At 35.3% G+C, this 17,674-nt stretch overlaps 2 protein-coding genes across 2 annotated transcripts; one reads left to right on the top strand and one right to left on the bottom strand.

The window, feature by feature from the left end:
- The first annotated feature begins 6,238 nt into the window (after window positions 1-6,238).
- Window positions 6,239-11,086, top strand: LOC133705690 (ninja-family protein AFP2-like). Its single transcript, XM_062131036.1, has 2 exons — window positions 6,239-7,359; window positions 10,004-11,086. Exons 1-2 carry the CDS (start codon window positions 6,714-6,716, stop codon window positions 10,426-10,428), a joined length of 1,071 nt encoding a protein of 356 aa, XP_061987020.1. The 5' UTR covers window positions 6,239-6,713; the 3' UTR covers window positions 10,429-11,086.
- A 234-nt stretch (window positions 11,087-11,320) lies between these two features.
- Window positions 11,321-15,180, bottom strand: LOC133705689 (LRR receptor-like serine/threonine-protein kinase RPK2). The gene has a single exon (XM_062131035.1). It carries the CDS (start codon window positions 14,930-14,932, stop codon window positions 11,567-11,569), a length of 3,366 nt encoding a protein of 1,121 aa, XP_061987019.1. The 5' UTR covers window positions 14,933-15,180; the 3' UTR covers window positions 11,321-11,566.
- Window positions 15,181-17,674: the final 2,494 nt, after the last annotated feature.

Genomic DNA, 17,674 nt, shown 5'->3' on the forward strand with positions numbered 1-17,674 from the left:
TTGCTTGCATCTGGTAGGCGTCGCTTCTGCCACTCCGAATCCCATGATAGCTGCAAGTGAAGGATAGCTATCCACGTCTTTTTGTCACTGTCTTTGGTCGATAGCATTTCTGGGAATTCGTCGGATGATGATCTCTGGTGTGCTCTTCTTACTTGGTTTTCTTTTTATAAACCTAATTTATTGTTTTATTCTCCAAAGATTATCCTACCCGAAGTCCTGACAACATGTTTTATTTTTAAACTAATCCGATTTCAGAAACGAAAAACAAGAAATATACGATTTGATAAGGTGAGTGGATCAGAGTAGAGTCAATGGTCAAGGGATCCCTGGATAAAAATAATAGTAATCCACTACTTAAATGGCTTGGTCAAAAAGATTCCATCGTCACGTCATTAAGCATGTAATTTAGCTCTTTTAAACAATTTGGAAATAGGTGTGGTGTAAATTATTTTTTTATTTAAAAATATATTAAAATAATTTATTTTTATTTTTTAAATTTTATTTTTGATATTTCACCTAAAAAAACTAAAACCATAAAAAAATAGATTCAAAAGTGTATTTTTACCGCAATTCCAGAAAAATATCGAAACAGTACCAAAAACTTACCTTTTGGTGTCCTTCTCACCCTACCCATGATCAACACGTGGCCTGCAAATATGCCGGAGAATCTTAAGAACTAGTCCTCAACGTCAATGACGTGTCCTGGAAAATCACCCCCGAAGATCTCCTACCCCACTCTGCCCTTCTTTTTCGCCCGTCCTTTTCTCGTCTTGTCATTAAAAATGCCCATGGCCTAATAATAAAGTGACAAAAAATTATGCCTACAGTGGATGGAGGTGGAGCTTGAAAATTTTTGGAGGAAGTGCTGCAGTTCACTTTGTAATCAGTGATGAAATTAAAAAAAAAATTATATTAATTATCTTGAGTTTTTAGTTTGATGATAAAATTTGTTTTAATAAAATATAATTAGTAAAATTATTTATTATTATTATAAAATATCTTTATACAATGTTATGTACGTAATTACGGACACGATGTATACTTGACTGTTATGCTATAGAGTGCTGTGAAATTCAATTCATAAATAATTTTGTAGCATGTTATATTTATATATAATTTTCAAGGGAAATTTTATTGCTATAATTTATTTGTTTTTTTTAACAGATGATGAAGCTATAAGATTTAGAGGTTGCTTGACAGTGTGGTAGTGATTGTTTTTCAAATAACTTTTTGTACCGAAGTGCATATTAATGATTTTTTTTTTAAAAAAAAAATCATTTTTGACATCAATACATCAAAATGATCCAAAACGTACAAAATATATTAAATTTTGAGTGAAAAATTAAATTTTTTGGTAACGTGGTTTGCATCATGTTCCTAAACATGTTTTTAATGGTTATATACTGTTGTATTATTATTAAATATCAATTGACAGACCCAACAAAAGCTCTATCTTTAGAGATTAACATACTGTCTGGTGTCTGGTTAGCTTGTATTTCTTTTTGTTTAATGATAGAAAAGAAAAATATTTAGTTAGATGAATATCTTTGCAAACTAGACTTCACTTATAATTACAACTTTGATTTTGCATTTCATTCATAATAACTAGTTTTTTATATATTTTGTATGCATAAATTTGTATCGTGTGGTGTTAACCAAATATTTTATTTTAAAATGTAGTTTTATTAAAGTCGCAACTAAAATTATTTTTGGAAAACCTAATTTTTTAAATCATTAACATATAAATTAACACAGTATCAAACACCAAATATGGTCGTAATTTGTTAGAGATTTTTTTCAGAGTTAATTACGATTTTATTTTGTATTCTTTAAAGGTATATCTCTAATTATCTTGTTATGATCTTTTAAATAGTACTGAATGTGTCAAAAAATAAAGCTCCTATGTGCTCTTAGTGACATATCCCACCTCCTCCCTACCGCCCTCCGCCCTCTCCTTTTCTCCCTTCCTCTAGCCACATCATTTTTTTTTATTTTTTTTGGATACTAAATTTTGAATCTTATCTTTTGACCACTAGATCTTTGAGTTCACTTTTGTCTAAGATAATTAATTTGCAAAATGAACATGTTTTGAAACATAACTAAATAATAGCTATTTAATTTTAAATAGTGGTTATATACAAAAATATATCATGAAACATAAATGCTATTCCAAATAGTAATTATTTACAAAAATGATATTCTTAAACACCATTGTGTTCAAACTATACTATCTTTCAAATATTTTTTCCAACTTGTGTTACCATCATAAAAGTTTTAACAAACTATGTTGCTTTTCAAGAAAATCCCTTTCCTCGCAGATTTTTGTGACTGGGTTCCTTGTTCACTGGATGGTTGTTGCATTGACCATAGCTAAACTTAGACTACCAATTTAGGTAATGAATCATAAGTATTAAACCTTGCCCCATGATTGACCTGGTTAAGGGATGAGATTCCGCGCCACACGGGCTAATTTAGGTTAGCCCGGAAAGAAAATTAGGGTTGTGGTTTTAATATCTCGAATGGATAAGTTTAAAATAGTGCATGTGGATGCGAACTGTAAAAAAAAAAATGTGTATTGTAATACAATATAGTTACCCCGTATTAAGAAGTTAAGAAACAATTCAAGTGGATTTGTGCTATATAAAAAATGTAAAGTGTAATATATTTTTCACACATAAAAAACTCAAGGAATAATTCGTATTGTAGTTACCCTACATCGAAAAAATTAAAAACAATTCATGGAGATTAATTATATATAGTTATCTCATATAAAAAAATTAAAAAACAAAGCATATATATGGAGGTAGGCCATAACAAAAATACATGTGGATATGGTTTAAAAAAACATGAAGTGCAATATAATAATCCTATATTAAAAAGTTAATAAATTATAAATGTGGAAGCAAGTTATACATAATTATCCCATATTAAAAATAAAAAGTCAATAAACAATTTATATGAAAGCAAGTTATACATGATTATTCCATATCAAAAATTTATTAAATAATTCATGTAAAAATAAATTATATAAATTATCAAAATCTCAGATCAATCCACCACGCAAGACCACGCTCCATTGCTATGAAATGAATTAAATCCTCACAGATGATATTTTGGTAAGTTATATGTGGTTGGTATGTGTACAAATGATAATATTATCCAGTAAATCAAATCATACGTCTAATCTTATATGTATATTTTTATATAGAATTACTACACAAACATTATCAGAAAAAAATATCCTACACAGAAGATATCCGAACAATAAACAAACAAACTCAGAAATTCTGCTTTTATTTTTTATTTTTCCAAGGAAGAATTGTAATGCCAAATCCAGCTGTCATTTTTTACGGAGACTGAAAGCTGCCAGTGATTGATTTGATCAACTCCCCATTGTCTCGAGTAGCTGTTGGTTTTCAAGACGGGGAAGGACGACTAGTTTTGATGTTATTTACGTGTCAAACTTGATGGTGCTTAAAAAAACGATTTTTAAAAAAAAAATAGCAAAGATTAAAGAAAAAAATTGTCAAAATAACTCATTTAAAAAAAATATAAAATAGCATAGTTCGGTGCATTTTATGATTGAAAAAAACACAATATTTATAATTATCTCTTGTGAAAAACGTGAAATAAAAAAAAAAGCTAAATAGAATGCATAGATTACAATTTGCTAGAGAAAAATATTTGGTGTCCGATTTTTTTTTGTTTTTCGTGGTCTTTTGGGGAGTTTCTGGATGGAATTGGAATGAGTGGCTTTATTGTCTTTTCCAATAACAATAAAGTAAACAGTCTTCCCTTCTTCCATGGCCGGCGCCTATCGGAGAGTAATGCATCGGCAATCAATTCAATTGTATATGTAGAGAACTAGAGATTAGTGTATCATTTAAGCTAAACATTTTAGAATTAATTACATAGTAAAGTTAATTAGTTAGTCTTTATGGTTTAAATAACTATTGTTTCATTACAGCCTAGACATTATTCTGGCCTGGCTAGTTCGGTGTCCTTGGGTATTAATTATTTCCTGAATTGTTTTTAATAGAATCACGTTTTGTGTTAAAAATACAATTTTATAATAAATTTTATTCCCAATTCGTCTAGCTTTTTGTTCAGGATTTCTGAATCGTTTCTTTATCTATTTATTTATTAAAAAAGAAAAAAAAGCAAAGAGATGGAAAAGTTTGATCACAAAATAAAGTGTTTTCATGAAAAAATAAAATAAATAATATGTATATAAAAGATGGGTGGGAGGTGGTAAATATGAACCCGGTCCGCTAACTTGTCACGGCCTCCAAGCCTGGTGCAAAAATAAGATTACGGATCTAGCATTTTCAGTATAAAACCCCGGTGTGTATGAATTGGACAAGAATTCTTGAATTTGATCAACACCGTCAAGATATTATCCGCTATATTAAATTCTAAATTTACAATCCCTTGGATTTACTAGAGCAATAAATAAAAAATATAACTTCGGGACTTTTAATTTATATTTTCTTTATTTTCCAATTTTTAACGTTGAAATAAGAAAAATATAAACAATCCCATCTCTTCCCTTTTCACTCCAAACTGATGCTCGTATTTTTGTTATTTTTTTTGGTTTTTTTTTTATTTTCTTGATTTAATTGGTTTTTTATTTTTTTTACTCAACTATATAAATTAATATATGTAGTTAGCGTTGTGCGAAGAGCTAATTTAAAATAAATATTTTTTTTTGAGAAAAAATAAATATAAAAGTAGATGCACAATGCATCCGAGCTGTGTGCAGTTAAAGCACGAGGGATAGTTATAAACTCAAACGAAACTAATCTATCTTTTTAAAAGACGTGAGGATATTCAAATAATAATAAAAAAAAAACACAAACAATGCAACCAAGCTGTGTGTGTTTAGATAAGGTCAAGCGTGTAATATCTCTAGTTTTAATACATCGAGATCCGAAGCAATTGAACCTGAAAATGACCAGATTCAAACTTGTCTCAGCTGATATAAGTGCCACGTCAACATTTGTCGTTCTTCTTCACACTACATGAACAAATGAATTTATTTATTAGTGGTAGGTATTTATATATCAAAGTTTCTACTATACTCATATCCTATTCAATATTTCCTGCTCAATATTTTTTATATATATTTTATTTATTGAGTTTCTAAAAGAATAATATATTGAATATAGAAATTAAACGTGTCATGTAAATGTCAAGGTGTGTATATTCAAACAATATAAATATTATATATATAAAATCAACATTGATGAGTATATTATATTTACCATGCATCAATTAAAGTAATTATCTTAACTTATTCTAAATTGATTTTGAATTAATTTCTGCCTAACTTCGGAATAAATGAACATCCATGTTCAATTACAATGTATTGCGCAACCTTAAAAGACCTAAGAAAACCTAATTTAATTTTTTTTTTATCCTTGCATAACAGGGATAAGTGTTGGTTTAGAACTCTTTTGATATTTAAATATTTTTTATATTTGTAATTAATTTATAAAGTATTTTTTTGTTTAGAAATATATTAAAATATTTTTTTATTTTTTAAAAATACATTTTAATATTACCATATCAAAATAATATGAAAACACATAAAAAAATTAACAAAAAGAAAAAAAATTAAGTATTTCTAAAAATACTTTTAAAATAGAAAAATAAATTAACTCCAAGTTATTTTAGTAGAATGGTACTAAAAAGGTATTAAATTAATATTCTGTATTAATTTTAAAATTATAATATTAAAAATAATAAAGAATTATTATAATATATTTTAAAATAAAAAATAGTATGCACCCACATCGAGAGTAGCAAGATAAAAGAAAGCCGCATCTTTCAGGAGTAATAAGTACTCCTCCTGCAACTTGCTTCCTATCCACGTGTCGAACTCCCACACACCTAAACTGACAAACACATGTACACTTTTTCTAGCGTCTGTTACATCTCGAAACGTGTCCTCTGCTCTAGAATTAGAAAGGCAACTTGTTTTTTAGGTTCGTTCAACACGGACCTCAAGAAGACAACGAGTTAATTAAATAATCAGTAAAAAGGAAGAGATTTGTGGCAGTCACAACCACGTGTCACCCTTCTCCTCTCATGATCGCCACCTGGCTCTCTCCCAGCTACCTTCTTTTCCTTGTCTTAACTTGAAGGGCACTTTCGTCCTTCAACAAGTACAATATTTTTTCAATTAATTGCTTATTTCTTTCCTTCTTTTCTCGATTACCGCCCAGAAGCACCCCATCTCCCCCCCTCCCTCCCTCTCCTGTGTTTCCTCGTCGATTTCAATTTCTTTAAATCTTCGGCTTCTGTTTTCCTTCATTTTCTCGGTACTAACTATATTCTTATCAAAAGAAGAAAGAAGAAGACATCAACGTTTTGGTAGCCTTCTCTTTATTATTATTATTATTATTATTATTATTATTTTTCGCTGGCGAGTGTATGCAATGCAAGTTGGGTTTTAATTGAAGGGCAAAGCTTTTGTCAGATAGCCCCGAGAGATAACTGTAAAAGAAAACAACTAAAGAATTAAGCCTTCCTGACAAATGGGTGTCTCTAAATCAGATCAAAGAATAAACACTTCAACCTCTCCTCCTCCTCCTCCTCCTCCTCCTCCTTCACGTTCTGTTTCATAGGCCCAAAATACTTTCTAATCCAGTGAAAGCTGTCTTAAAGAAGCAAGAAGTTAAAACTTCCTCTGTTTATAGAGAGGCGGCATCATGGGAGAAACAAACGAGAATAGAAATAGGAGCAGCAGCAGCAGTAGAAGTAGCAGAGTAATGGAGAGTCTTTCTTTGGATATTAACAGGTACCCAAGAGATCTATTACAAAGATTCATGTCAAGTGACGCGCAGCAATATCAAACGGCAACAAGTGATGGAGACGAAACAGAGGAGATTGAATTAAATCTTGGGCTATCACTTGGTGGAAGATTTGGGGTTGATAAGTCTTCAAAGAAACTAACGAGATCTTCATCAATAGCTGGTTCAATACCATTGTTGAGAGACTATGATGCTTTAACCACTCCACCTGCATCTTATCCTCTTCTCATGAGGACTTCTTCTTTGCCTACGGAGACAGAGGAGGAGTGGAGGAAGCGGAAGGAAATGCAGAGTTTGAGGAGAATGGAAGCCAAGAGAAGGCGAAGTGAAAAGCAAAGGAATTTGAGAGGAGAGTTGAGTCTGGAGGAAGTCAAATTGAATAAAGGGAATTGGGTGCCGACGTGGGCTAGTAAGCAGAGTGGTGTTGTGAATAGAGGTAATAATCTGGCAGGGCAGCAGCAGCAGCAAGCGTCACAAGGGTCCGTGGAGTCTCAAGGAGGGAGCTCTTCTGGATTATCAGAAATGGTGAGCAAGCCTGTTCAAGGTACCTTTTTTTTTTAAAAAATCTCAACCTTTTGGTGTCCGATTTTTTTGTTTTTCGCGGTCTTTTGGGGAGTTTCTGGATGGAATTGGAATGAGTGGCTTTATTGTTTGGTGTTGTTTTGGTGGTGGATTTTGGTCTGGATGCTAAATCGATCATGTGGATGCTGTGGTGTTAGATAGGTCGGTTCTTTTGTTTGGATTGGATGCTAAATCTTGGATGTTTATTTGTTTCTAAACAGTGCAAATCTTACTCAACTAATTTAAGTAGTATTGAATTCTGTCGTTGGAGTTTCTTTGGTTTCATCAATATTTCGCGAAAGAAAATCATAGAAGGTCCAAAGAAGGAGAGGATCATGCTTGTTTAAATCCGAGCAATTCTGAGATGTAACTAAGTAGAGTATTAACTCAAGGCCCTCATTACTGATTGCTGCTACATATGGGAAGTAAGCAGATTGCATTAGCATGTCTCTCATGAAAAAGGCAGTGGGTTTCTTGCATCTGTCTTTGTGTCAGAACTGAACTGAGTTTCTGCAGCATATCAACTTCATGGATACTTACGACTGGCTTGGCAATGAAGTTGAAACTCCGTTTCAACCTCATTAAAATGCTTTTTGTTGCACCCAAAAACAAACGGGCACTTGTTTTTTCTATACAGAATAGATAAACCCTCCGTGCTAGGATATTGCGTGTAGCATACGCAGGCAGATCATTTACTTTGGTAATTATTATAACTGGAAGGTCACATTCGGGTAAAAACCATTGTAAAACTCTGGTTGTTTCTGGAAGGCTTCTTTATACTGACCAACTTCATGAACTTGCAATTCATTTTGGTCACCTTCATTGGGCACTCAAGTTATGCAGTTATTTAGTTCAGGTGCATGGAGAACTAAGAAACTCAGTTTATTGCTTACTAGTTTAGTTCTTAGTTGGCTATGGTATCTACTTGCTTGAAAGGGATATTAGATTCCTGGGAATAGGCTCTTTTTCAGCATTTTCTTTTCTGTCAACGAAGGCAGAAGAGATGCACACTTCTACTGTGGCATCGATGTAGAAAGTGTTATCATGATTGCCTTAAGAAGGTAGGGAGAGGAAACATGAAGTGGAATTTGTACGCATTTGCTCATATAAAATGGAGTGAACTTCCTATTGCGTATGGGTAATTATTTAGTTGTGTTTTCCAAGAAGTAGCGGATAGATTCTTTTAACGTTTTAAAACTACGTTTAAATTATTAATATTTCTTTGCTTGCCTGCTTGTAGTCTATACGATGGAGATGGTCTGTAACTTTAAATGAGTTCACAAACCAAGCATCTACTTGATTGCCAGCCATTCCATGGAGTCTTTCATTATTGCATCATAACTATTCATTACAGTGTCATTACTTATTAATGCGTGGGCAGTGGATAGATGGTAGCTCAGGATTAGGCTAAAGCGTCGTTTGCTTGATCAATTTTCCTTGTAGATCTATCTAGTTTACATCTCTAAATTCAGTTTTTTCCCTACTCTTTATTTGTGGAAAGTGTTAAATTCCAAAGGCTTTATCTTGTTCGGTATAATGCTTCTGTGTGTCTGATGGTATAGATTTTCCCTAGCTCAGAAGTTGGTCCTTAGCCATCACTAAGTTCGGATTCTTTCGTTTATCTATCCTCCTTGCAGGTCCATCCAGTTTCAATCCCTAAATTCAGTTTTTCCCAACTCTTAATTTGTGGAAATTTTTTAGTTCCAAAGGCTTAAATCTTGTTCGTTATCAAGCTTCTTGTGTCCAATGGTATAGATTTACTATAGAAACAGAAGTTGATGCCTCAGTTATCACTGAGTTCGGGATTGTATTTGTCAAAGCTTCGCTGCTTTGCAACTTTAAGAAAGCAACTGGTGAATAACTAAATCCAGGTTTTCTGGGTGAGTTAAGGAGGGTGTTTCTCAATATTACATGCTCGACACACTCAAAAGGCATGGAGAGGATGAATTAAGAGGTTGATTACTGAAAGGGTGGTGCAATGTTTTCAGAAGCTTGGAAAATTCCGTCTGCTTGAACTGAAAGATTTTCAATTGGCAAAGTGAAAACCATTTTTGTGGGTTAGTCGGGGAGGAGAGGGGCAAGATGGGTCTGGCTTCCCATGTAAAGTGATGAGACAGTCTGGGGTGGCTATTAGATGGAATTTTCCAATCAGGCGATTACTGATCCTTGTAGTTGTCACAAATCATCCTCGAAATTGTTTCTGTTGCCATAGTAACTGGGTTATGTGACCTTAATTGATTTGATCAGATTGAAAACTGTTCTGTAGCCTAGTCAATTATGCAATTTAACTTTTCTTGCTGTTGCTAAGGATCCCTGCTTTTCACGTTACTGGTTTTGCATGCTAGACTAATGTTACTTTCTTTCTCTTTATCTTCTGACCTTTTTTTTATTTATCTTTTTCTATTTTCCCCCATGGGATACAGTCAAATGGCCTTTAAGTGAGTAATTGCATGTAGTTGACAGTTTCTTTGTGATCCTATAGCAATCGTACGACTTAAATGCCTCTGTAACCGATACAATGATACTGGAAATTTGTAATTAATCTTGAAATTACTGCAAGTAAAGGGAACGGGAAAATGGAGAAAAGGCAGATGGTTTTTGTCTTCTCATAATCTCTTGTGCATCAGGATCAAGCAGTGGTGGTGAAGCACGAAGTCCAACAAGTAACCAGTCTTTGCAGGAACGAGGCAGTCAAGAAGATTTAGATTCTTCTGGGACAAAGAAAAATGAAAATGCGTGCAGAGCCGCCTCCAGTACAGAAATGGAGAATTTTTCCAAGAAGCTTGATTCTGCAGAAAATATAGGGAGGGAAATTGGGACCAATGCAATGGAAGATATGCCTTGTGTGTTTACAAAAGGAGATGGTCCTAATGGGAGAAGAGTGGATGGCATCCTGTACAAGTATGGCAAGGGAGAGGAAGTAAGGATCATGTGCGTCTGCCATGGCAGCTTTCTATCCCCCGCAGAGTTCGTGAAGCATGCAGGTGGCAGTGATGTTAATCACCCTCTTAGACACATAGTGATAAACTCTTCTGGTCCGTCCTTTGTGTAATGTAAGTCGGTGTTTATGTCATCCTTTAAAAGAGAAGTAGGGATGTGAAATAGGAAGAGAAAAATGAGAGAATTTTAGGAAGTAGTTTGCTTTATTTTTTTATTTATTGGGGGGCCTTGAAACGGAAACCGAATATGGCCCAACTTCGTTTCATCTTCCAGAAGAGTGTTTGAAATGGTTTTTTGAGGCTGCATGTTATATTTATTTCCTAATTCCCCCATCTCATAAGCTGGGAGTGTATTTCCCTATTTCCTAAGCTGACAGTGTATGCACAAATGGAGGAAGGGAAAACAAGACTTGATAGTTCAGATCTGCACATGGGCTGTCGCCGTGCTATGCAGATGGGATAACCGATGAATATGTTCCTGCAATCGTCTTTATCAAAAAGAGAAAAGGGCAGGCCGCAGATTACCGATGTCTATCATGGAAAACTAATTCGAAAAAGGGATCTCTTCTCCTCGAGGTTTTTTAGCGGATCTCTCTTTCCAAAACCGCAGGCATTGTATTTAAACTTAAGGCATTGTATTTGAACTTTTGCATGGAATCGCAAGATTCCTTGCGGAAGGAGTGATGGTGTTTCAGCCGTGAAAATGTAAATATACTCTGTATGGCACCTGCTGCATGACTAAGAAGATGTCTATTGGTCTTTCCCTGCAAAGTTAATCTGTAATATTGAAAATAAGTTCATGATATAATTGAAAAGGATGAAATGACAGAAAATGAAGCCAAATCTATTCAGAAATCTGACTCTATTTGCCTTCCCTGAAACGAGAGCAGCAATCTGTTTTAAAAATGAATGGAAGGACAGATATGGCCATGCCACAACAAGATGGGGGGATGACAGCAAACACCATAAGTCCGTAGCAGTCACTTGGAGCATGCAGCCACAAAATTATCGATGATTTCGGATAGATACATTTAAAAGCACACTTTCGATGGAATATTTGTTATTCTTGGAAACAACAATTTTCCTTAGCCTAAAACAAGACGGGTATTTAGACATGAATACATTCTAATGAAAACCACCACTTCGGTTCAATATCTTAAGAGGTGTTTTACAACTACGATTTTCTATTCTCATGTGATATCTTCTATGCTAGGATGTACAGACAGGCACCTTCCACCATCCTGATTAACGCTAGGAGGGTTGAATTCTCTTCAACCGTTGAACAACTTGCTTCATCGTAGGCCTGTTTGAGAGGCTGTCAACTGTACAAGTGACGGCCAAGTGCAGCATATCTACCAGATCATCATGCGGACCAGAATCCCAGAGTCCTGTAGTGAAGACCTCCTTCGCTTGACCATGTCGCAATAGCATGCATGCCCAAGAAACAATATTAAAACCATTCTCTTGTGAAGAAAATGAAGGATCCAACGGTTTCTTATCTGATATCAACTCAAGTAGCACCACACCATAGCTGTAAACATCTGCCTTCTCGGAGACACGACAGGTCATAGCATATTCCGGGGCAACATATCCAAATGTTCCTGCTACACCAGTTGTTGCATGGGTTTCAGAGGTTCCCAAAAGCCTAGATAATCCAAAGTCGGACAAGTAAGCATTGAAGTCATTATCCAGCAATATGTTATTGGGCTTGACATCACGGTGCAGAACACGAGGAGCACATTGATCATGAAGATAAGAAAGCGCCCGGGCTACATCCAAAGCAATCTTGTGAAGAATCTTCCAACTAACCTCCCTTGTCGATCTCTCTTTAATGAAATCTTCCAAATTACCTCCTGGCAAGTAATTATATATGAGGAACATCTCTGTTTCGCTGGCATGGTATCCTATCAAAGTAACAAGATTGGGATGCCTCACCCTCCCAAGGGCCTTTATCTCAGCATCAAATTGTTGAACACCTTGAAACCTTCCAACAGCAAGCTTCTTTATGGCCACTAGGCTTCCTGGAGAAATTTCAGCCTTGTAAGTGGCACCAAACCCTCCATTCCCAATGCAATTGATCGAGTTGAAATTCCCTGTTGCTTGTACAATATTCTCATATAATAATGGAACACCAATGTCAACAAATGTGGTAATTTCCTTGGGTTCGGAAACCTGAACCCTGGCCATTGGGATCCGTTTTCTTGTGTAAAAGAAGAGAACAACCAAAGCTAGAAGAACAGAAACAATGGCTGATGCAGATGCTATGGATGCAATCTCAATTGAATTAAACCCAGCTTTAGACCCTGGTGAAGAAGTACCATTGCTATCTGTCGAATCAGATGGAGCAGATTGGAGGAATCTATGGCATGGGTTAGGATATGGATTTCCAGGGGCATTGCCGCAATTTGCCACTTTACGAATCAAGGGGAATGGCTCAGAAAGGTTATTTAAGGAGACATTAACTGTAGATAGTGATGCTGCCTTAGATAAACCAGAGGGAATCTGTCCTGAGAAATTGTTGTTGTCAAGCAAAAGAACAGTTAGGTTTTTCAAAAGCACAATGTCCTGTGGAATCTCACCGGACAGGGAATTTGAAGAAAGATTTAACACTTCAAGAGAACGTAACCTCCCCAAGCCAGAAGGGATGGCACCAGTCAGGTTGTTGCCAGACAAGGAAATGTGCTTCAAGTACTTCAATCGATAGAGCCTTGCTGGAATTTGACCCCACAGTCTATTACCACTGAAGTCAAGGGTGATGAGTGATCTCAAATTCCCAAGACTGGGAGGAATATACCCTGAAATTTCATTGTCAGAGGCATCCAAAAATCTAAGAGATCTGCACATTGCACCAATATTCAATGGAATAGGACCTAATAATTTGTTTTTGCTAACATCAGCAATCATTCCATTTAATTCACCGCACTTTCTAAATAAGCTTCCAGGAAACGATCCGGTGAGCGTGTTCCCAGCAGCAAGAAAGGCATAATCAATCTGCTTCCCATATCTCTCTGGAATAACTGGGAGCCAACGGATTTGACCAGTAAAGTTGTTTCCGCCAAAATTGTGAATCACAGCTAAACTAGCAGGAACAAAAGGCAAATGGCTTGCAACGCGAGTTTCACGTGTGAAGAATGGTACATATCCTGATGGGTCGTCAACTTGGACAGGATCCGAGTTCAAGGAGGGGGAACACACGTTATAATCAAATCTGGGGATAGGGCCTGATAAGAGGTTGTGACTGACATCAAATACTGTCATACAAGGAACTGGAAGATTCCTATCAAGCTCCCCCCTTAACCTATTTGAGCTCAAATCAAGGTGATACAGCTTCTTGCATCTCTCAAAAGCTCCCTTTATTTGTCCATAGAAACCGTTCTGAGCTAAGTTCACCATCTCCAAGCTCTCACAGTCACCCCAACTGGTTGGAAGCTTCCCTTTCAGAGTTGCCCTAGGTGCCCAAAGTATTCTCAGCTTTGGAAGGGCTGCGACCTCTGCAGGAAGAGATCCTACAAAATGATTATACTCAACACCAGCAACACGTGACAATCCAACTAATACCTTTCCACTCTTATTTCTCTCCCCTGGCTGTGTTTCGAAAAGGTTTGAAAGGATAAGAACTGACAGCTCAACACAATTTCCAAGTTCAGCAGGGACTGCACCATTAATGAAGTTTTTTGAAACATCAAGAACTTCAAGCCTGCTCAGCTGACCCAACTTGCGAGGAATGACACCCGTCAACATATTCGAAAACAACAAAAGTATCCGTAACTGTTGACAATTTCCCAGAGTAAGAGGGATCCCACCAGCAAGAAAATTCCCAGACAAATCAAGATGCTCAAGGTACCGACAATTGCTTCCAAAACCACCAGGAACAGTCCCATTTAGCTCATTATTAGCTAAATTAAGCTCCCTCAACTTCCTAAAACTAACAAAAAACCCGGGAATAGATCCCGTCAGCATGTTGCCAGCTAAATTCAAAACCTCCATAGACACAGAATTGGACAGAGAAATTGGAATCCCCCCATCAAGTCTATTAAAACCAAGATTCAAAACCCTCAACTTCTTTAAACCAGCAAATTCGTCTGGCAATTTCCCAGCAAACAAATTGCCTTCAAGATCAAGCACTTGTAATTTATCTAAACCCCATATCTCCATGGGAATTTCCCCACTAAACTCATTATAAGGCAATGATAAAACTCTAAGCTCACTAAGTTTTCCAATAGAAGGAGACAACTTCCCCTTCAGTTTCCCATCATGATTATAACATGTTCTTTTAGTCCCAAGAGAAAAAAAAGGAAACTTCAAAGACCTTGAACAAGGAGGAACTTTAGAATTACCTCCATAGCCATCCCCACCAGTGATATTCAGTGAGATAACCCTGGATTTGGAGTTGCACGTGACACCAAACCATGAACAGTGACTAGTCTTGTTGCTGCTGTTGGGGTTCCAGCTTGAGAGAATCCCATAAGGATCAGAAACAGCGGACTTGAATTCCAACAGAACAGATTTATCAGGAAAAGCTTCATCACCAGAGACAAGAGAGAGAAAACAGGAGAGAGAGAAGAAGAAGAAGAAGAAGAAGAAGAGAAGGGTTTTTGATAACAGATTGCATTTCATTTTCTCAAGAAACGAAGAGAAAATAGAACCAAGAGGGAAGCAAAACCCCAGAAAAAAATGAAAAAATGAAAAGGGATCCTTTTTGTGTTTGGGGTGAAGGCAAAACAGTGATTTTCAAAGACGGAAGCGTGTTTTCTTTTTCTGGCTGGCTAATGGAAGAAGGAAAGGAAAACTCTCTCTCTCTCTCTCTCTCTCTCTCTCTTGTTTTGTTTATTACTTTTTAGCAAGCACGACTTGAGAGAGTTCGTTTAAAGTCTACCAAGGGCAAGGAGGGAGGTGGGGAGCAGAGCAGAGGACTTTGCTGGCGAGAGTGGGGTCCACTGCCGGTCAATTAATGCATCAAGCCGTCAACACGTAAGGCCCGGCACATTGGTGGGTCCCATTCAAAAGTTATTGCGAGAGACCCTCCTTCGTCTTCCGCGTGGATGATGGCCTTATTGCATCATTACTACTATTATTTTGGGTTGTTAATTTAAGAACTAACAATCACAATGATAGCGATTAAACAAGAAAAAAAATAAATTCCAATCAACGATTACGTCGTCGTTTCATCAACGAATAGAAAATGTCTACAGTGGTAACAAGACAAATGCCTACCTCTTGTGTTTCTTTTCCTTTTTTACAATATTATTGCATTTGAGAAGATTTTTATGTTATATTGAGCTCCTACCCATACTATATATTATACTTAATTTTTATTAAATAAAACGAATAATTATTAAACAAATAATAAGATTTTATTATTAAACCTTAAATAAGGTTTAAAAATCAAATCATAAAGTTTGAACAAATAGTAAGCCACGAACCCTGTGTCACAAGATTTTATTCTTAAATAATTATATCTCAACCGTTCAATAATATCTCTTAAGTGTTATTTCAATACCTAAACAAATATTATTTATTCTAGTACTGAGCTATATTAATTAGTTCATAAAGGAAACCACAAGATTTAATGAGTATCATGCAAGTAACCTATGATGTAACTAGAAGAATTTACATTATATATATATGCGAAATTGACATGTTGGCAGTAAATTATTTATGAGTTCATATCCTAAATAAATAAATCAAGAAGAATTATTATAAGAAACCGTGTAAGTTTGTATAATTGAGTACTGTGCTGATATTTAAAATTGAAAAAAATACTTGATTGTTTTGAAAATAATAGCAATAAATAAACTAAAAAAACACTCTCTTCTTTACCTTCTCTATATATAAAACGGTACTGTATAGGCAGGAGCAAGTCAAAGAGCTTCAATGAATAAGTTGTTATGTGCTAATTCTTGCCCTACAAAATATATATATATATATATATATATATATATATAAGAAATAATCGATATAAAATAAACCTCAAACAAGGCAATCATCCATTAAGATATTAGTTCTTAATAGAAAGTGTTATAAAGATTTTAATTCCTTCGCTAAGATCTAGCAAGAAAACTCCCAACGTCATCTCCAGAATTTCGTCCGGTTCTAGCCACCGGTTGCTAGCTAGTAGCTACTGTTCGGAATATCAGTGGTCGGCCTTCTGCAAGAAAAAACCACTACCACATCCTAACATAGCAATCACACACACACACACACCCGTGTCTTTTTTATTTTTATTTATTTTGAGCATAACAAGGGGATATTTCTAGTGTCCAAGCTTTCATGCATGAGCTCCCAAGGTCATCCAGTCATAATCAATGAGAAGTGTGGTGCTCAGGCCCTCCCCATAAATGCCCTTTTGGAGTCTTCTTAAACTTATCCAAGGTGCAAAATATCAGGACTCAAAATACAAGGGAGGGGCCTCTGTGTTTAAGAATGTGGTACCCTTATTACCAATCAAGAATTAGGAACCTCCAACTTCAATTAATTTCCACACATCGAATAAATGCTGGTCTTTTAATTGTCCCACCGCTTAAAGCAATAGCCTCTCGAAGAGCAGATTTTCCATTATAACTATTCTAACTCCCGGTACCTGGAATTTTAACTAACCGAAGGGCCAGCGCCATGGCGCGTGGATTCACATGATTCTTAATATATATATATATATATATATATATATATATATATATGTGTGTGTGTGTATTAAAAAAAAACCTCTATAACCTTATATTAGCCATGTTTTTGTCAGCTACTATTTAAGAAGAACTGGGGACTAATTATTCAACAACAGATTTAAAACTCTATTTCCAACACACATATTTTTAAATAATATTATCACATGTGAAACCAAATATAAAATCTATGGAGGAGGATGGACGAGAATCTTCAATGCAATACCAGCTAGAATCCAAACTAGCTAATATTATTTTTTATTTTAGTTTAATGTTGGTGTCTTGGTTAGCTTGCGTGTACCTTAACTAATCTCACGGGTCCTGAAGTTAACGACCATGTAAGCCTTCAGTAGCCATCATATGAGCAACTACATAGTTCGAACCTGAAACTACAGGGAAACAAATCTCTTGATTTCAAATTTTTACTATTAGACCATTATCTAAATAGTTTAAATATATATTGTGTTGTGTATTCTCTACGTATGATATGATAGAACATGGCGAAGAATAGAACTATACATTACTTAGTTTTTAAATTAATGACCTGAAAAAATAAAAAAGACTAAGAGACATTAAAGGCAGTAGTATTGTACAATTATTAAATAAATGTTTCCAATTTCATTGTATTTGGAGAATTATTCCGCTGACAAAAACAGCAGTGATGGGCCAAGCTCTTGGCGTGATATTTCTTTACAAGGCA

This window comes from Populus nigra, chromosome 10 (genome assembly GCF_951802175.1).
Source record: "Populus nigra chromosome 10, ddPopNigr1.1, whole genome shotgun sequence".
NCBI lineage: Eukaryota > Viridiplantae > Streptophyta > Magnoliopsida > Malpighiales > Salicaceae > Populus > Populus nigra.

Coding starts and splice junctions, on each gene's coding strand:
- LOC133705690 (XM_062131036.1), top strand. CDS start 6,714: ATGGGAGAAACAAACGAGAATAGAAATAGGAGCAGCAGCAGCAGTAGA. Junction 7,360..10,003: donor GGTGAGCAAGCCTGTTCAAG/GTACCTTTTTTT, acceptor CTTGTGCATCAG/GATCAAGCAGTGGTGGTGAA.
- LOC133705689 (XM_062131035.1), bottom strand. CDS start 14,932: ATGAAATGCAATCTGTTATCAAAAACCCTTCTCTTCTTCTTCTTCTTC.